The following is a 21,536-nucleotide window of genomic DNA, read 5'->3' as shown; positions in this document are numbered from 1 at the left end:
GCACATATGCAAAGAGGCCGCAGGGGCTTTAATAAGTGGACTGCAGGCGACCAGGGAAGTGTAGCTCCCTTGGATAGATGGCACCTTGGTGAGTCATGGAATCAATGGTGGCATGTTCTTCTGGTTGAGGATGCAGCAGATTCAGACACATGAATTGCGAACAGATGCCATCGATCTGAGGAGGCTGCAGAATAACATCACAGGCAGACGGACAATCAGGTCTCTAGTCAGAACTGGATGCTGTGGCTGAATCGATACGATGGCACCATGCAGTGAATCATGTGCTTGAAGAAGCGATCCTAATGGACTTCAACAATCATTCCAACATAAGGAGGTTGCACAATAAGCCTAAGGCTGTGGTGCTTGCCTGCGGGCCTTCTTCTGAAGGAAAATAAGAAGACTTGTGACATTCTAAGTACCAAATCCTGTGCTGTGATCGTGCCAAAGAATCAATTCCATTCTGAGGCTTTTGTTGGGGTTTCGTAACAAGCTCTTTTTTATGGTGATGAGATGTTAACCCTTAGCCCAACACCGAAGCTGGAGGACGACCCCTAATCAGCTGTCTGCAACTGCTTATTCAACGTATTCGCAGCTACCCTCCATATCTGGAGACCGTCTCCTCTATCCGCAACCTGAGGACGCAGCGTAGGGACCCACAATACATCAATTTCCTCACTTTAGCTCCGTATTTTTTGCATGTAAATTAATATTTAGATTATTTTCAGAATTTTGGTCATATTGTCCATACTTTTGCGATTTAAGGTCATATTTGGGTTATATTTGTGGACATGATTTTATATTCAGAAGTGCTGTGCTGATCACACAATACCTTAGTACTGACTGAATAGTCACTCACCTCTGCTGAGGCATGACCCTTCATGGGTTGTCATGCCACAGATGACTTATAAATGAAATATTTGGCAACTATGGAGATGGGAAGTGGGGAGAGAAAGACACACGCACACACACAAGTTGGTGGATGACGTAAAAGCAAGTACTGAGAAGGCTCTGGAAAAAGTGGTGCCAAGGAAAAGAATGAGAACTTGAGGAATGATTTGAAAAGAGGCAGTGAGTACATTAAGAAATATTTTCGCTAAAATGCAAAATGATCTTGAATCAAAGAAAGGAGTAAATGCTGAGCGGATAAGAAAGGTTAAGAACTCGAACGTAAAACTGCAGCCAGTAAGTAATCAACAGAGAATCAGAGAACAGAAGTTGGGTGTTGCATCTCTTGACTACTGGGCAATTATAACATCTGAAATTGTGCAGAGATGTATTCTGAAGTGGCAGAGAAATTTCCTAACAACAAGAAATGCTACAAAGTGGAAAATGTTGAAACAATTAAGAATGAAATAAAAATTAATGTTAATTTCACTTCAATGAAGATAGGAATTTGTGCAATGACATCGGGATGGTGGAGTTATTATAAAAAGAGAAAGCAAAGAAGAAGCTGAATTACAATATTTGCTGGTTTATAAGACACACCGTATACTCGTAAGACATGCCCTTTTTTGTATAACCTAATATCTAATGAAACTAGGAAAGAATAACTTTTAATCTTCATCAAATAAATTCATCTCTAGAGTCACCTTAATCAGAATCTGAGTCCTCATACAACAAATTGTCCTGTGTGCATTACTAATGCCACAATTCTTACATGACTTAATCATTGTCTCATATCTTTCATCACATTACCCAATGGCATGTGCAGAGTTGCGCGGGAGGAAAACTGAATCAGCTGCGCACATGTATTTTTTACTTGTATATTTCGGAAAAAAGTGAATGGAATATCGAGAAAATACAGTGCTTGTATTACCTGACAATGCGCAATACATATCAATGTCATACTTCTCTTTGGTTTGTGTATGATTTTGCATTTACCTTACACTAGGAGAACACACTAAGATGGTAAATTAAAAGCTACTGTATTAATACCAGTCTATAACAATTAATTTACAGATAAATTCATTCACCAATATAGTCATATTTTGTGATTCAAAATCTGCAATTCTGGCTGTATTTCATTAACATCAGAAGACAAGAGAATGAGAGAAATGTATACTAAAATTAAGTGTCTACAAAAACAGACAAAAATAGTTGGATACTTTCTCATTGTGGATTAGAAGCAAATAGAAATGCAAACTTTTTGACAAAGAAAGAAACCACTATCCAGCAAAGATTTCATTCTGAGACTTCGTATTATTCAGCAATCCATCATAAATTTAAACCAAAATTAAGTTTCTATAAAAACAAAATTAAACCAAGGTAGTTTCGACCAGGCAATGAGAAGCTATCCAACCCTATTATCACTTAATATCATATCTCACCATATTCCAATAAATAATTGGATGCTCATCCACAAAGCAGGGCTGTGTTAAGCAAGCGTCTCCTTCATTGTGTAGTATGTTCTCGAACTCCTTGCGTAATACAAGAGGGTTGAGATAAGGCACCGTGATGGGCTCCAGCTCCACCGGTGCTTGCTCTGCTGGCAACAACTGGAACCCAAATCAAGCTCTGTTAGCATACTCTTGTGTTATCTCCTAAACTGAATTTCGTTGTGAAATGTGAATCATGTAACAAGGCTGTTAAACCAAACGGAATTCTAATGTTCAAATGATATCCAGTATGGCACACAATTTGGAGAAGAAAGAAACTATAACATATAATACAAATTTCTCCATTATGAACTCTGTTTTTCTAGCTCTAGATGCCCAATATGTGCTAAACAAAACAACTAAGGGTGCTATGCATAGACATTTCGCTAGCCCGCACTACGAGCGTGCTAAATTAGCCCCGGCTATCGAGTGATTACTTGTACAGGATTCATATCATATCACATTGCTAACACTGGTTTATGAATACATAAAACGTTAGTTCGCTGATCATCCACCAGAAGCCTGCGCTAAGAATGTCTATGAATATGGTCCTAAGATCCTATCATTACCTTAGTCAAGCTACTAGAAATTAAAATTTTACTTCCTATTTAATATAATCACAGAAAAATGAACTCAAACTTCAGATACAAAATACTAGAGAGATCAGTGATCAAGTTTATCAAGATAAACCCTTGTTTATGTACAAAGAGTTATTCTTACATTTTTGTTTTTTCTTAAGAAGTATAACATCTAATTCCTGACATTTGTGAATGTCACAATTGAATCAGTCGGAGCTAAAAGGAACTAAGTCACTTTTCACAACTTTTCAGGAGAAGCAAACAACATTCCACAAATGTATATATTTTTATGTTATAGAAGACCAAAGAACATTTAAAAGTCTGACTTAGTTCCTTCTTCCACTGTTCGATACGCATGACATCCATTGTTGAAATTGTTGCCATGATCCAAAAACTGCATATTTTGACTTAGTTCCTTTTAGCTTCGACTGATTCAATTGTAAAGCACAGTTACGTGTTTCTTATTCATGTTTTGTTTCATCTTTGAAGAATATATTACTGACTGAGAGGAGGGCTCATGATTTGCTTATGCGGCAGGTATCAAGAAACAATGGAGTGCAGCCTTGTGGTTTATCAAGTGAAGACCGGTAGCTGGACAGAGAAGTGAAGAATAGACAGAATAGGTATACGACATTTTCGTCTTATATGGCGCTAGTAGTTTCAGTTCTGTTCATTGTTGATGGTATGGAAACAAATCTAGGTCCCGTAAAAAATAAAAAGTGTGCACAATGTAAAAATAGTTTATGCATCTGTGAGAAGTGGCACCATCTCAGCAGTCAATCAAGCAGGAGCAGTAGACATTTAAGGGAAACTGCGCCGTGTCAACAGGATCGAGGTGAGGGAGTTGCAGTAAAAGCTGGAATGAGCAGAGTCTAAAGTGAGAAAATGGAAGAAGGAAATCAGTGACTAAGGAAAAGAGAATTTCAGACGCAGCAGTGGCGTAATGTTAGGGCCTGCAATGCAGGCAGGCCCGGGGTTTTGAGGCCCGCAAACACTACGTAAAAAAAAAAAGAAGAAAGTAAAAAAAAAAGTGCAGCCTGCACGGAACTCATCAGATCATTATTCACGGCGGTTTCATAGAATCAGACTATGTTGTAGAATCCAGCACAGCTTTAAACAATGCTGCCCTGTGCCCTTGCCGACAGCCATGTCGTATAACACGTACACGTGGTGAGCGGCATCACTCTCAGTCCTCACAAAAGACACCGCAAAGTTATTTTATCATAATGACAACAATGAAAACTGATACCAAAATATCATATTTTAGTTGTAAAATTGTATTTTCTTGATGAGTAGTGTACTTGAGGTGGTTTTATGCACATTTTTCTCTGAACGTTTAACTTTTGTTATACATTTATTCGACAACAATGGAATGGGTTTTCGTTCAAATTTATAATGCCATTAATTATCAAATATATGTTTGTGTAGAAACGATCAGTCAACTTTACTCAGTTTCGAATGAGCTCTCTTTGCGTGAAGTTAATGTCAGTTGTGTGGTCGGTGTGATATTTTTCGAACTTTATTTTAACACATTTTTTAATTTAATTTTGTTCGTATATTTTTCTGTGTTTCAATCGAGTAAATTACTATTATTAGAGAGTGTAGACAGTAAAGTACTGGAAAATTAAACCATTTAAAATCAAGTACGAACATCTAAATGGTGCACAGAAAAGAAAGAAGATGCAAGAGTTAGAAAAAAGAAACAAACAAATTAGTGAAAACAAGTATTTTTTCTCTTTCTAGTCCTAGTAGTAGTGCTAGCTCAACAGTTACAAATGTTTGCAGTGCGCGTCTGAAGTAAAAAGTGATATAGAAATAGATGTTAGTAGAGACAGCAATTGTGAAAGCATTAGCGAAAAAGAAGATTGTAACAAAATCGCCTTAACTGTAATTAGGCCTACCAATATCGCAGTTGCAGAGTATTCAAATGATCGTGCAGATTATGAGTTAGAAGTGGATAATGAAACTAAAAAGTTCTTCGTTAGACAAAATCCTTATCAACCAGAGCCAGCGGGTCCATTCCCTAAAAATCCTAAGCAGGATAACAGATCCTTTTCCACGAAATATTACGATAAATTCGCATTGACAGGGCAAACTATTAGCAGAGAATGGATGTGTTATTCAATTAAAAATTACTCTGTTTATCGTAAACCGTGTTGACTCTTTGGACAGCAGAAGTCATCTTCAGCTTGGAAGGAAGAGGTCCAAGATTGGAGATGATAAACCAAAAGTATAATGGGACACGAAACTACTTACGCACATTTGAACGCATGCGTCATTTTCAATTCGTGGAGTTAAGAAAAACACAGTTGACGCGGGTATGGATTCAGAACTAAAGAAAAGTGAAAACATATGGAAACAGGTTCTTGAGCGTATCGTGAATGTGACGTTAACTCTGATATCTAATAATCTAGCTTTTTGGGGACATAGGGAACAAATTGGAAAATCGAACAGTGGAAACTTTTTAGCAATCATCGAACTTCTCGCAAAGTATGATCCTGTATTACACGATCTCATAAACAAACCAAAATATACACAAAAGTACCTAAGCCCTTCTATTCAAAATCAGTTAATAAATGTTTTATCCCATACAGTTGAAAAACAAATTATTAATGACGTTAAAGTTGTCCCATTCTTTTCAATAATTACAGATACAACACAGGACATAACAAAAAGAGAACAATTAAGTCAGATATTTTGATACGTTACAGTTTCACATGATGTAACTGGAAAGCCTTGTGACGTGAAGATAAATGAAAGCTTCTTAGATTTTCGCGAAATAAAAGATCAAAGTGCATTAGGAATAGAGAAGGAAATACTCAGTGCAATAGACGAAAAGGGACTCTTATTAACTAAATGCCGTGATCAGAGGTATGACGGTTGTGCCAATATGTCAGGCATATACAAAGGTGTCAGAACGAGAACTGAACAAAGACAAAGAACTGCAAAATTAGTACATTGTGCAGCGCATAATTTAAATCTAGTACTTAACGATGCTGCATGTGGAATGCAAGAAGTTAGGTCCTTTTATGACACAGTGGAAATGTTGTATATTTCTTCAGTCATGGTATTAAAAGATGGGAACCTTTGATATCTTTTTATACCTTAAAAAACTTTGCCCAACACGTTGGTCTTCGAGATACCAGTCTGTTAAAGCCCTGCATTATGCTTATCTCGATGTACTTAAGGCTCTGACAAAATTAATATTGATATCTAAAAAAAAAAAAGGAAGAAAGAGAACAAGCTGTTGCTTTGAAAAACCAATTAGAAAATTTCAATTCATTTTTCAAGTAGTGTTGCAATCAAAGATTCCAGAATGTACTAATCTAGCATCACAACTTATGCAATTGGAAAATGTAGAGCTTGATAAAGCGTGTTCTCTTATTCGGAATCCAGCCGGTAATTTATCTTGTTACCGAAGTAATTTTGAAGAAGCAATGTCATCAGCTACATCTTTGGCAAAGAGCTGGGGCATTCCACCACAATTTGAAAAGAAAAGAATTCGAAAAGTAAAGAAAACATTTTTTTTATGAATTGTGTCAGGACGAGCGGCTAGTAGATCCGAAGATACATTTCAGAACCACAGTTTTTAATGGCTGTTTGGACATTATTGTAGCCCAATTAAAAACAGGTTTGAGGTTATGCATAATGTTAACCATTCCTTCAAAATTATTTCCCCAAAATTTCTAAATTCTGCTTCCGATGAAGAGATTCACAATGCAGCAGTGGTTCTTAAAAATGAATATGAGGAAGATTTATCCAGTGAATTCCTAGAGCAGGTAATAGGTTTCACTAAGTTATTGCAACTTACTCTTATTTCCTTTCTTGGTGATAAAGCTCTTGAAAAACCAACATCTTAAATCTAAGTCTGAACTTGTTCTTGATCTGATGCTTGATAGGCATATGTTGAGACTTAAGAAACGTTAACACTGGACAACATTCATGTTTTAGGCAGGATCAGAACCCATAACTGTAGCATCAAAGCTGTGCCTTGCATATAACATGACTTGTGATGTGAAGTGCAAAGAAATGGAACAGAAAAATGTTAGGCAAAATAATAAATTGGGCAGTACAGCACAAACTGTGTGTTAATTTTTCATGGACCTGACTATATAGTTGGATCTTCCAGGTCTTGAACAATACTGCCTAGGGAATGAAACAAGAAATTCTGAAACATTGGGAAAATTAAATTTTAACGTGGTTGCAAAATTTTCACAATTCAATCATGACTTCTTACTTTGACTTATACTATTTTACTTTCAATAATAAATACCTTAATACCCTGATCCGATGCATTCAGCTGATGTGATTTCATAGATGGACTCGAGGTGTCCCCTTCAATGGATGAGGTGCTACCACCTGAAATATATTTTCATCATTCACTGAAAAGAAGTATTATGTGAAACACAAGAGCAGGTACAATATTTACAGTTTGTACTTCCATTAAACCAGATAGTACTGTTGCACTAATATTTGTACACAAGCGACTAAAGACACACCAGCCATAAACAGTGTGGATAATTTCAAATTGAAATGCTTATTAAACAAAAGGTGCAGTAGGATAATAATATCAAAGACGACAATCTTCCTCCACAGGTTTCGAAGAAAGGTGTGATTACATATGTACATTCTGGTAGAGATGGACTTGTAGTACGTAGTTACTGGTATAGTAAAAATTCCCAAGAGATCTTTCAAACGAACATAATTAAATTTTGCTTACTTCCAAAGAGTGAATAAGTAAAATCATGTTAAAGTCCCCTAACTGCCCATTGCGCAACTCAAACCAAGAAATGGATTCGGAACACCTCAAAATCTGTGCTTCAGTGGCTAGTCATGATAATATCTGTGAAAAATATTGGAGTGCAAGAGGTCAAATGACTTTATTGTCAAACGCCTGGCATTAGAAAACAACAACATGTTAAAGTGTTTATTATGTAAATGTAATATTTTCTTATACTGAACTACAAGATTATTAATGTAACCATTTATGTAAATGTTGTTGTTGTTTTCTAATGCCAGGCGTTTGACAATAAAGTCATTTGACCTCTTACACTCCAATATTTTTCAAAGATATTATCATGACCAGCCATTGAAGCACAGATTTTGAGGTGTTCCGAATCCATTTCTTGGTTTGAGTTGCACAATGGGCAGTTAGGGGACTGATATATTCCAATTCTATGCAGGTGTTTGGCCAAACAATCATGGCCTGTTGCCAATCTAAATGCAGCTACAGACGATTTTCGTGGTAAATCGGGAATTAACTGTGGATTTTGATGCAGAGAGTTCCATTTTTTCCCTTGGGATTGAGTTATCAAATTTTGTTTGTTGAAGTCTAAGTATGTAGATTTAATAAATCTCTTCACAGAGTAATACGTAGATTTAGTAACAGGTCTGTAAGTAGCAGTGCTGCCCTTCTTTGCTAAAGCATCCGCATTCTCGTTTCCCAGGATTCCACAATGGGATGGTATCCATTGGAATACAATTCTTTTATTGAGTGATATTAATTGAGAGAGCATTTTAGAGATGGACGTAGTTACTGGTATAGTAAAAATTCCCAAGAGATCTTTCAAACGAACATAATTAAATTTTGCTTACTTCCAAAGAGTGAATAAGTGAAATCATGTTAAAGTGTTTATTATGTAAATTTATGTTTTCTTGCATTGAACTTCAAGATTATTAATGTAACCATTTATGTAAATGTAAACAGAGTTTAAGACTTTAAAGTGCAACAATGAGAGTGTTTCAGACTTTTAATTGACTGTTTACAACACTTTGTGATTTGATTGTTCAATGTATTTGTATTGTAATTAATTAGGTAGGTGATACATTCATGCATGAGAAGTTTTGGTTCTTATTATGTATTGACATTACTGTCACCTTCAAACTATTATGCATTGGCAATACTACTAACATTAGTTAGAAAAGGCACGTCATCTACAACGTATGTACAGTATGTGCAGTGAACATCGAGGGCATCTATGAAATTACTCGTTGTTAAAATCATGCATTTAGAAGTTTTGTGAGTTACATCATCCAAATTAAAAACAGATAACGGCAGAACAGGGTTGGTTCCTTTTAAAGGCATGAGAGGGAAAACAGGAAGTGTAATAATAAAGATAGTATGATGCAAAGGTTCGGCATCGCTGTACGGCATGGCAGCCATGAAGATATTCATTCATAACCTGGCCACTTTTTTCTTTCAATGAGTGTACATTAAAAACTTGACAAAACCTTTTGAAGATCTTCATAATTTCAAGTGAGTATTGCTAAATAATCCTCCAACTTGGTATAATGTTCAAAAATGTCTAAAGAATATTGGAAAAGTGGACACCAACATTCTACAAGATACAGATGAAGAGTCGGTCTGGGTGGCATAGTCGGTACCGTTGCTTACGAGATTACACAAGCTGGCGCATAGAGCTTGAAAAACGAGTCTGAAGTGGTTCCCTCGTAATGCCAATTCCGCCGCTCGGAGCGCTGTTCTGCCCTATATATTCATAGCAGAACACTTAAAAGACATTGACATTTGGGACATTTAAAGGACTCACCATTGCTTATTAAATGCTTCGTACAATATTTTATGGACAATAGACGTAATTTGCAAACTTCTACTCCTCAATTATATTACCATAAAAGGCTGTCATTCTTGATATTAAAACATATTACATATAAACTGAGGGACTGTCTGCTCTGTACTTCAGTTCATACACCAAACATTTCCGGAAATAAATTAACTTGACATCTTACATATACGCACTATAGCCTACCCTTTTCACCTAATATTATTAATATTGTTATTAAATAAGTTATTGCAACTAATTAAGGTACTGCATTATCTTTAATTTCCTTGAATTCATAATTACGCATTTGCAAGAAGGCCTAACTTTTCCCTCTCTTTTTAAAAAAAATACGGACGTCACAATAACTGAGAAGTATAATTATTGCGCGATTTTTTCTTGCAGTGGTGAAAACATTTCTATAGGCCTACTGATTAATCTATTGAGCATAGTAATAGTAAACGCTGTAGTATTTTAGTGCGTGTACGCCTACTTAGCTCTTGTAAAACGAAATTTTCACTTTCACTTTCAACGGAACACTCACTTATATTCAGTTCTTGTATCTTGCAGTAAATTATCCATTTGTGATCATCTTTCCAATATAACCTCCCGTTGAAACGACCACTTAAAATCATGAGCTAGAATATTATTTTAAAAACATTTCCACGCACATACTGTTATAATTGTTATGAACCACAATACAAAAGACAACACTGTGAAATTGGATTAATTTACCACGATCAACATCAATACCGGTAGTATAAAATCACATATAGGCCTAGGCTATATTATTTCATTACTTTATGGTATTAATTAGAAGAACAAACTTCAAATAACACTGTAATATGCTTGGCATATTTATAATATTCGTACTCAATCAGTAATGCACAATTAATCGAACTATTTTCACGATGCACAATGCTTTGTAATGGTACCATTCATCATTTCATAGGGCAGAGAGGCGAACCTAGCGGCAGAAATTGTCATGACTCACAGAGACCTACTCTCGATCGTGCTATGCGCCAGCTTGTGTAATCCCGTAAGCAACGGTCGGTACAGTGCTGGCCTTCTGTGCCCGAGGCTGCAGGTTCGATTCCGGCCCAGGCCGATGGAATTTAAGTGTGCTTAAATGCGACAGGCTCATGTCAGTAGATTTACTGGCATGTAAAAGAAATCCTGCAGGACAAAATTCTGGCACACCAGTGATGCTGATATAATCTTGGCAGTTGCGAGCGTTGTTAAATAAAACATATATACACACACACATGTATATAGATGAAGATCTTCTCTTCAGTGAAGTTAACCATGTGAAGAATATTAGTGCAGTGAAGCATTCAAAGTCATGAAAAATGAAGACATTAGTTCTAAGAATAGACTGTGAGTTTTGTATTAGCAATCTCTGGTACCAATGCATCTTCAGAAAAGGTGAACTCTCTTTGGACTAAAGAGAGAAATCAGTTTTCTGTTAAAACTGTAAATGCAATATTGATTGCAAAATGTTATTTTAAGAATATTTCTTGCACAGGGATCTACAGTTTTCTGAAGGAAAGATCACAACTCTTAGAGGAAATCCAGTCGTCACAAAAGGATAACTGTTCATTAATGTAACAAATTGCTGGCTGACATAAAAAAGTCTGTGTAATGAACATACGTAGACAAAATGTCGAATCATGCCAGCTTGCATTTTGGAAATCTGGACACCCTAACCAAATTACAGGTTTTAATACATACCATACTATTACAAGTTATTATAATATGCGATTAGCTACTTCATTACAACATTTTCAGTCATAAAGTGAAGTCCATTATCTTGCTGCTTGGATTATAAGAATATGCCTTTTGTGTACAATCCAAAAACATAAGAGTATTTGGATGCATAATAAATAAATTATTCATTCATGTATGTCTATTGAACAATAGTTCGAAAAACTACATAATAACAGTAAAAGATATCTTTTATAGCATGATAGAAGAAGCGGTCCACACCTTTGGAGTAACGGTCAGCGCGTCTGGCCGCGAAACCAGGTGGCCCGGGTTCGATTCCCGGTCGGGGCAAGTTACCTGGTTGAGGTTTTTTCAGGGGTTTTTCCTCAACCCAATATGAGCAAATGCTGGGAAATTTTCGGTGCTGGACCCCGGATTCATTTCACCGGCATTATCACCTTCATCTCATTCAGACACTAAATAACCTAAGATGTTGATAAAGCGTCATAAAATAACCTACTAAACTAAAATTTAAAAAAAAATAGAAGAAGCGAAATGTTGCAAGACATGAAATAGGTATAACGAAAAAACAAGTATCATCTTCATATAGTAACGATTTTTTAAGTTTGTCATTATTTGTGATCTACTGGTTACCGGTACTCCTGGACATAATGTATGTGGATTCAATCCTAGTTAAGTGTGACAGATAAAATATCCTTTCGTTCCTGAATAAAGATGGATGATGCAAAATCCAATGTCCAGATCCTCCATTACTCCTTATACTGTGGTAATAACAGGGAAGTGCAGAAACACATTCATTTATAATTTCACAAGTCCCTAGTCCTACATGTGTGGTGATAGATTACTAGTCTATGCACATGTATGAGATGTATATTTTGAAAATGGGTATGAAGTCGCCCAGAACCAGTTAAGGGGAACAAATGGCTTAGTTGTATAAGCATTGTAAACGAAACTGACCAGTCCTTGTGTATTATGGCAACATGATTTCATAACAGAATGACGCACATATACTAAATGCTGTCTTCGAAGACCAGGGCGTAATAGACAACATCAAAAGATACATAAATAAGATAGGACTAATACTCTATCTTGCAATCTTTTCCAAATGTCTAATGGGGCAAGTATTATTTCTGTGGGAAACGCTTCTGCATGTACAGGTTTAAGCACAGACTGTACCTCCCACATGTCCTCGTCGAACTTCCCACATTTCCAAATTGAATTTTCATCACTCCCAGCATTGCGCACACAGGTTTGCTAGGATTTAGTTCAATGCCAGACAACGGGTGGGTTGCACAGCATGCTTTGAAAACCGGCGCCTCCTTGACATATGTAATGTGAACATCACAGGCTTGTCTTACAATGTGAAACAGATAGGTATTGCAACATCAATTTGAAGTGGGACATTGCACAGAGAACTCACAGTATAGTACTTGAAAACAAACCTGCTACAGTTATTTTCTTCGCAGTTCTTGTGCTGAAGCCAAGAAATCCGACCATTTCAGGGGCAGGTACACATCACATCATTATTGTGTTCTTGACATTTAACTACAATGCTATGGATCAAAAGCAACTATTGCCCAATCTGACTTCTCCCTACTGGCTCTAATATCTCCATAACTAATCATCATACCATGATGGTTCTTATCTCGAATTTCATCGCTACAATATCCTCTATCACACTCTGGTCTTCGAAGACGGCATTTAGTATTCACCCTGCAGACACACAGATATCATAGCAAAAAGTCGAAATATATTCAGGTGAGCCAAACATTTTCTCTGTATAATCCTGGAATCGATTTTGTCTATGGTAACTCTACCTGCACTTCACGAGAAAGAGGTGTAAAAATTAATGAAGTTTCAAGTATTATGCAACTTACTACGGTTTGTATTGACTCTTGATCAAACATTGCTATATATTCAGACCATGTCTAATGCTCCAGGTTTCGACCATATTATTCAACAGTTACTACAATGATACCATTATTATCCTTGAAAGATTAGGGTGAGGAACAACGTGTAAATGTATCTTTATCATAAGCTTGGCAAAAGGATATTACGTTAATATGACATATTCATTTATATAAATACAAGTTCTATTATGCGAGTTAAATAGATGCATTAAAATTAAAATTTCTAGACTCCTTCCTCAAAAAATGTCTGGGAAAAATTGTCTGTATTATCACAAAGCTATAGTAATTTAATATATTGTATAAAACGTTACAGTTCAAACAAAGCTTACCAGCAGTAGGAGAACGCCCTTTCCTTTGTGAAATGCTCTCCAGGCTACTTGAGTTTTCCATCATAGGATGTGCTCTGTAGTCCACAATGTTCACTGTCAGAAATGGCACAGTTGCTTTTCCACAAAACTGACATCTGCAAATCAACACCATCAAATTACATTACACCAGTTTAGTATACATACATGTGTGTGTGTGTGTGTCTACCGTAATTGTCAGTATATAAAACACACTTTTTTGTTCTCAAAAAGGCTGCGTCTTATACAACGAAGGTAGGCCTACATGTACTGTTATTTTTCATAGTTGCCTGCATTCTAGTTTTTCGCTTCCAAAATCTTGGAATGCTCCACGTTCAAGCGATAACGACGTGACCTATGAATGAGACAGAGAGGAGAATAGTGCCACATGGGAAATGCATGGCTCTAGGTAGTAGTATTTCATTCATCAGCTCCTAAAGAAGAGTGCTCTCCTTGTATTAAATCAGTTTCGATCACATCTACTGGAATCTATCAAACAAAAATTCCAAGATTATAACACTGGATTGGCTGCCATACCAAGAGGACTAACTTCACAACTACCTCTTGATGTTTCGTTAAACAAATCATTTAAAATGTTCATGAGAGAAGAGTGGAATAAGTGGATGATGGATAGCAGTGTGCATCAGCTGCTTAAACAGCCTACACTCACTCACTCAAGTTTGTGAATGGGTCAAAATATCCGGGTCCAAGGTCTGTTGTGAAGTCTTTTTTGAAGTGTGGTATCAGCAACGCCCTAGATGTATGTATGTATTTATTCACACTGCAAGTGGGTATATACCCAGTGGCAGTGGTAACTAATTACACTCAATAATAACAATAATAAACACAATTAATAAAAAATAAAAATAATAATAATAATAATAATAATAATAATAACAATAATAATAATAATAATAATAACAACATTTCACTGTTCAAATACTTTGCACTGCCACTAAAAACTATAAAGCTTCACTGACAGAAACACACTTCACTTACACAACACACTTCACACTTCACTGACAACACCCTTCTTCACTGATACAACACTTCAATAACAAATATCAATTACACCCTTTAAATAGTGTGTATAATATACTACTGCCTATTTTTAAATACATTTTTGGTTATTGGTAAAGCCTTTAGTAAGTCTGCAGGTAAAGCATTCCAGTCCCTGATAGTAAGATTGAGAAAAGAAAACTTTCCAGTGTCCGTCCTCTGTCTTCTTTCCCTCAATTTATACGAGTGGTCGTTCCTTGAAGAGTAATTTGGCGGCTGCAACCTATTTTTTATTTCTCTCCAGGCAGGCTCACCTCTGTATGTTTTGAACAGTGCGCATAATCGAATTAGCGTTCTCCTGTCCGTGAGTGTGTCCCATTTTAATGGTGAATTATTACGACAACACTTGAGAGCCCGTTTTTTAATTTTCTCCAGTGTCTTAATATGTTCTAATCTGTAAGGATTCCAACATGCAGTACAATATTCAATTACTGGACGTACTAGAGATTTATACGCAATCTCTTTGGATTTATCAGAGCCTTTTCTTAGTACCCTCATCACAAAGTGTAATGCTCCTCATCACAAAGTGTAATGCTCTCCATGCTTTTCCCGCTGTGTCCGTAAACGTGTTCCCCCCAGCCGAGATCGCTGCTAAATGTTATTCCTAGGTATATAAATTTTTTAACTTCCGGAATGGTTTCACCCCCTAACATATATGATGAGATTATTTTATTTCTTTTCCTTGTCAAGCTGACGGCTTTTCTCTTTAGAAAATTTATTTTCATTTTGTTGGCTATTGCCCAATCATTTATTCTATTGAGGTCATTCTGAAGAAGAGTAGTATCTTCATAACTTTTTATTTCCCTGTATACGATACAATCATCCATGATAACATCTTGATAACATCTTGTACTGGACAAGATGTTAATTGGCAGATCATTTACAAAAGCCAGGAATAGAAGAGACCCCAGGATACTTCCCTGTGGGACTTCAGAAGTAATTTCAATTGGGTTCGATAATTCCTCCCCCATCCGTACTCTCTGAGTGCAGATCTTTTTTTCTATGAAACTGAAGATGAAGATTCCTGTTCTGATGGCGAGTTCAATGGAGCCAATGCAGAAGAAACTTCCAATGACAATGATGGGAGTGAATTTAAAGGCTTCTGAAGGTCGGTGAATAATTCTTAACATTAGTTACATTTTTGTTTAAATCTGAGATTTTTATCGAATATTTCTTTCAATTTTGGGGTGTGTCTTATACGCTTACAAATATGGTATATAGCCATCCTCCATGGTGTAGTGGCCATGATACTTGCCAATGAATCAGTATTTCGCGAGGTCAAACTAGATCAATGGTCACATTTATTAAGGTGTGAGAATAATTATTGTTACCGTGGTTTCCTTCAGAAATGAAGGTCCTACATCATATATTTACAGCACTCGGAGCTATGACTGAGGCAATACTACCAGCCACACGTTTTTACCTCGTTAAATTTCATTTTTTACAGATATATGTCTCTGTGATTCACTGTCTCGACTGAGAGTTTAAATGTTCTGCAGGACATTTCTTGAAATCCCAAAGACTTCTAACATACTGTAATACGCTGATAAAGTAGTTTATTGCTACAAACTTACCTTATTAAAAGTCAAGGATAGAGTGTTATGAAACAATTAAAAGTGTTCTTCATCGTGTTTACATTCAAACGAGAGATGTCATAATATTGGTAACATGAGTTACATGTTAAATAAGAACAGCCTGGACAACGACAACCACAGATAGTAAAGTAACCTGGTTTGGACACTGTACTGACTATTTTGCTATTTGCCTTAACAGGGTGTCTACCGAAAATGTGAAACAAAAATTAGTTACTTTTTAGTTATCACAATTTAATTTATTATTAAAAAACACAATGAAAAAACATCAATCACATTTCAGTCATCTTACGATCTGTCATCACTCATCAGACTTGTTTTTGAAGTTCTCTGATCTTAATTTCAATGGATGTGTGGCTATCTTCTAGGCTGTATTAGACTCCCATATGTAATTGCTGTCAACTGAACACCGTAGCTCAGGCAGCGGTGCCAAGATTAAATAAGGAACACAGACCAATATGCATAATTTCGTTACCCATGATTATGCGAATCCTATAGTTAATTTTGTTCAACAATATCGACTTCAGTGGAAAAAAACATGTTGAAAGGATGGATCGCACTAGATGGCCTAAACAGATTCTTACTTATGTACCAAGAGGAAAGAGGAAATTGGGAAGACCACGCAAGCGCTGGCATGAGACCGTAACAGATCCTGCAGGATCTAATACGTGAGGGATATGATGATGATGATGATTATACGAATCTTTTAAACTCGTTATATTTCGTTACCTGTTGTCTAAATTAATTTTGGTTGGTTATGTTACCTTCGTTACTGGTAGACATCCTGCAAGAATATTTCAACCCAGCACCAGTGACATAATATCAGAACTGTAATAACATATATTCATAGTGGTGACAAGCTATGGCAAAGTTGGAAGCTCCTGGTTTGATCTATCCCATTTGAAACATTACACAGCAAATCCGTAAATGTATTTGACAATATGTAACACAATTCTGTTTCAAGGAATTCTTACTGTTAACAGAGAGGGCAGTGCTTGTGTTGAAATATTTTAAGGCCATTAATTTTCTAATGAGAAAGCAGAAAGTGCACATGAAGTTTAAACATTTTATGTTAATAACTCACAAGCACTATGAATAGCTACAACCTTTTGATCCTCCAGCTTACTTTGTGTTGAGGTTAGAATCTTCAGGGGTCCAGCCAGCTAGAATCTCCTCATCATGCAATACTGTAGAGCAATTATGGCACTTTGAACAGGTAGTCATCATAATATCCAAAGCAACTGGAGCATGATGATCCCTGTAAATATATAGTATGTGGCTGATCATTCACAATCTAGTACAGAAAAGTAACATTTTTTTTTTCTTTCATCATTTGCTATTAAGAAATTCATCTAAAATAACACAATATAAATAAGGATACTTTGCATTTTAAAATTAGCCTATAATGTAGAAGGGCCGATCGGAAAATAACGCAAATTTAAAAAAAAAAAAAAAACGTTCAATAGGTAAACAAAAAAAAAAATACACAAATGAACTCACATCTTTTAGCTACTTTTCTACATAGGCGCCAAGTTTCTCAACACATTTCTCCCATCGTGGTACCAGTTTCAGTATACTGTGTTCATAGAAGTCTGTGTGATTGGAGTATAGCCATCTGTGGACAGTTGATTGCACTTCTGCATCAGTCGCAAAGCAATGTCCGGCCAGGAATTTCTTCGTAGAACCAAACAGATGGAAGTCCGACGGTGCAAGGTCTGGACTGTATGGTGGTTGCTGGAGCACCTCCCAACCAAATGTGTTGATTTTCTCACGAACAGAAGCCGCAACATGGGGCGAGCATTGTCATGAAGAAGTTTGACATCATCAGCATTAATGTTACGGCGTGTCACGAAGTGCACGACACAACTTCACCAACGTTTGAATGTACGCTGCAGTATTCACAGTGGTCCCATGTTTAGCAAAGTCCACCAACAAAACACCATGCATATCCCAGAACACTGTCACCAGCACTTTCTTAGCAGATTGCGTCACTTTGAATTTTTTCTTTACTGGGGAAGCAGCATGTTTACACTCCATAGAGGCCTGCTTTGTTTCGGGCGTGTAGTGGTACGCCCAGGACTCATCACCAGTGACAATTGCTTTCAGAAAGTCATGCCCTTCTGAAGCATAACGCCTTTAAGAGGTCCAAGCAGGTCATCATTCGCTGGCACTTGTGGTCGTCTGTCAGGTTCTTAGGCACCCGGCGGGCATTAACTTCATGAAATTTCAATGTGTCAAGCACGATGTCATACACCACACTGTATGAAATGTTGAATTGCTGAGATAAGGTTCGCAGTTGGATCCACCAGTCGTTCAAAACTGCTGCCTCAATGCCTGTGACATTCTGTTGGGTTGCAGCTATTACTGGCTGCCCAGAACGTGGCAAATTACAAAGGTTCTCATGGCCGTCTGCAAAGAATACACACCACCTGGAGATGCTGCTATGGTCCATACAGTCTTTCCCGGACATGCCACACATGTCGCTATGAATTTCACTCGGTTTATGCTCTTTAGCCCACAAAAATCGCACGACACTTCGCTGCTCTTCACAAGCTGACGACAGTAACATACGCACCATCTTCGTTGCGTAGTTCACACTTCTCTCGCTAGAGCTGCACATGCAAAACAAATTGTGTTGTAGTGAAAACTTCAAACTATATCCCGGTGAAATGTCAACATCCCAGCCTCAATATCAACGCAGAAAACAATTACTGTGTTACTTTCCGATCCACCCTCGTATGAAAGAAAAAAATGAAGTGTGTGTTATGGATTATAAATAAACAAACAAATGAATGAATAAAGAAAGTAAATAAATATATGGAGAAGAATGAATTTAATGTTCCTAATTATGTTCAGTGAAGAATACAATGCATGAAGTTCACATTGTGTAACTTTCTCCATTCTCCTGCAACTTCACCTCTCTTAACCCCAAACATAATTTTTACTGCTGGCAAAATATGAATACCCATCACAGTAAAAAACAGCTTGTTACGAAATCTAACAGCAAGCCTTGGAATGGGACTGATTCTCCGGCACGACCACAGCAAAGGAAAAAGACCTTTGGGAAGGCCGAGACGTAGGTGGGAAGATAATATTAAAATGGATTTGAGGGAGGTGGGATATGATGGTAGAGACTGGATTAATCTTGCTCAGGATAGAGATAGAGAGGGTGGCAATGAACCTCCGGGTTCCTTAAAAGCCAGTAAGTAAGTAAGTAAGGCAAAATATGAATAGTAATGGAGAGTTAAGAACTAATCTTACAGGTGTATAATAAATAGTATTTCCTTTAACTAGCTGCAGTAGGTGAGTTCTTAGTCCATGTTCATCAAATGTTAAACATTCCAACATTAGAACAGTATCATAAAAGCTTGTAAGTTGTTAAATTTATTATAATCAGTTCCTAATAATTATTGTGACGAAACAACTACTCACACTGTGAAAACTAATCTAATAATCCAGTATGATGCTCAACCTTGTTTGACATCTGGGTTATAGTATGCACAGCAGGTTCGAGGGCAGAACTGGACTTGTGTAAAAATAAGAGACTATAAAAGCAGTAATGCACTATTTTTAAACAATTATTTTGCGTGATTTAAGCTGGATTAACAAAATAGTGAAACATGTCTTCATTTATTATGCACTACTCCCCAAAGAAAACTGGATTAAGGAAAATGCAATTTTGGACATGCATAACAATTCAAAACAGTTGGCCGATTCCCCCCTCTCTGCTTCCTCCGAAAAGAAGAGCCAGAGAAAGCCAGGGACGTGTGTTCAATGTACTCATCGAAACAATTTCCAATAAATCTGTGACATCGATGTGACAACTTATCTCTGTTTATGGCATAAAAAGAATCTGATATTCGACTGTCATAACAAAAATTTTCTAACTAGTCATTGTATAATCTGCCTACAATTCTTGTCAGTAGCAGATGGCACTGCCAACTAACATCTAACAAATGAATATGCGTTAAACATAACGTGAAAACATCCCAGCAATATCTAATACATGAGATTCGAAACTCCAGAGATCTTTATGAGTATCATGTAATGTGTTTATAGTAATGGACATGTAATAAGATGGAAGAAGTAGTCTATCTTATAGAATGATTTACTACTACAGTAAAATCCCTCGTATCTGGCACCCAAATGAACGGCAATACTAAAACAACGGCACTTTTGGCTAGGGCAAAAAAAAAAGTCATTAATTCGAAAGGAAAGAGTCGGACGAAGATGTGAGTGGTTTTCGTGGATCGCACATGGCGCATATTGTTTATGCATGAACACATAAACAGCAAACCCTGTTATGTCCCTGGTGTAAATCGGATAGCGTCGATAAGTTGCCACTTGGGTCTTACAAATAATGCACAGAGACGATGTCTTTAAATTTACCTCTTGAACTCGCCCATTTCGAGGGGGTGTTGGATGAGTCTAAATAGGAAAGTGTCAAATTCTCTGTTCCTACAGCATGTATAAGTTTCATTCATGTGATAGTATCATGGCTACTACTGCTAAGTGCAAGAAGCAAAAGTTTGAATTACAAAATAGAGAGAGAGAGAGAGAGAGAGAGAGAGAGAGAGAGAGAGAGCAGTTAACAGATCCAAATTAATGGATGAATATAAAGTTGGAAGTTCAACTTTATACGATATAAAGAAACAAGGCAGTCAACTTCGGTGATTCATAAGTAAGAATGAGTATACGAAAGTTACGAAAAGTTGGAAAACTGTACATCTGTCCCATTGTGAAGAATTATTTGTGTTCTATACAAATGGTTCACAATTAAAAGATCTGAGGGAATGTGCATTTCTGGGCTGATGCTACAAGAAAAGGCCAAGGAATTGCACTAGAAAATGAAACTCCAAGGTGAGTGTGGATTTTTCGTTGGGTGGCTTATGAGATTCAATTCAGAGAGAGATATGGAATCAGAAAACTAGACGTGTCCAGTGAACAACGGAGTGCCGACAAAGTATCCATGGATCAGTTTATTAATCAGTTCCAGAAAATTGTGTCTGAAGGTAATGTTAGTGTGGAACAAATATATAATGCCGATAAGACTGGTTTATTATGGAGGTGTCTTCCTACAACAACACTGGCATGTGTGATGGAAACCTCGCCTAAGGGCTTCAAACAAAACAATGATCATGTAACTGTTATGGTATGCAGAAATGCTGCAGGTACACACAAAGTGCTTCAAAAACGTAAAGAATCTCTTTGTCCATTATCAGACACAAAAGAATACATGGATGGATTCCAACAGTCTGGGTCATCAGTGTTGCCACATTAGGAAGTTCACACGAATTTCATGTTCAGTGAATATTAGAACCGAAAATTAGTGTATTTTTGTGTTAAGTGATGTGTTTTAATAAAGAAAATCCACAGTTTTATGTTATTTAGTTATG

The 21,536-nt window shown here is 36.7% G+C and overlaps 1 protein-coding gene across 2 annotated transcripts in view; it reads right to left on the bottom strand.

Annotated features, from left to right (window-relative positions):
- The window catches only part of Crag (DENN domain-containing protein Crag), a 219,850-nt gene that overhangs the window by 32,012 nt on the left and 166,302 nt on the right, over positions 1–21,536 (bottom strand). For both annotated transcript variants that reach the window (XM_069848500.1, XM_069848499.1), the window contains exons 26-29: positions 17,267–17,398; positions 13,475–13,608; positions 7,227–7,312; positions 2,328–2,495 (exon numbers count right to left, since the gene is read on the bottom strand). In XM_069848500.1, the coding sequence (XP_069704601.1) occupies positions 2,328–2,495; positions 7,227–7,312; positions 13,475–13,608; positions 17,267–17,398 (520 nt within the window). The remainder of the gene's footprint in view (positions 1–2,327; positions 2,496–7,226; positions 7,313–13,474; positions 13,609–17,266; positions 17,399–21,536) is intronic.

The sequence above is a fragment of the Periplaneta americana genome, chromosome 15, assembly GCF_040183065.1.
Source record: "Periplaneta americana isolate PAMFEO1 chromosome 15, P.americana_PAMFEO1_priV1, whole genome shotgun sequence".
In the NCBI taxonomy this organism is placed as follows: Eukaryota; Metazoa; Arthropoda; class Insecta; order Blattodea; family Blattidae; genus Periplaneta; species Periplaneta americana.
The sequence above is the reverse complement of the archived record's forward strand: the minus strand, read 5'-3'. Positions and strand labels throughout refer to the sequence as shown.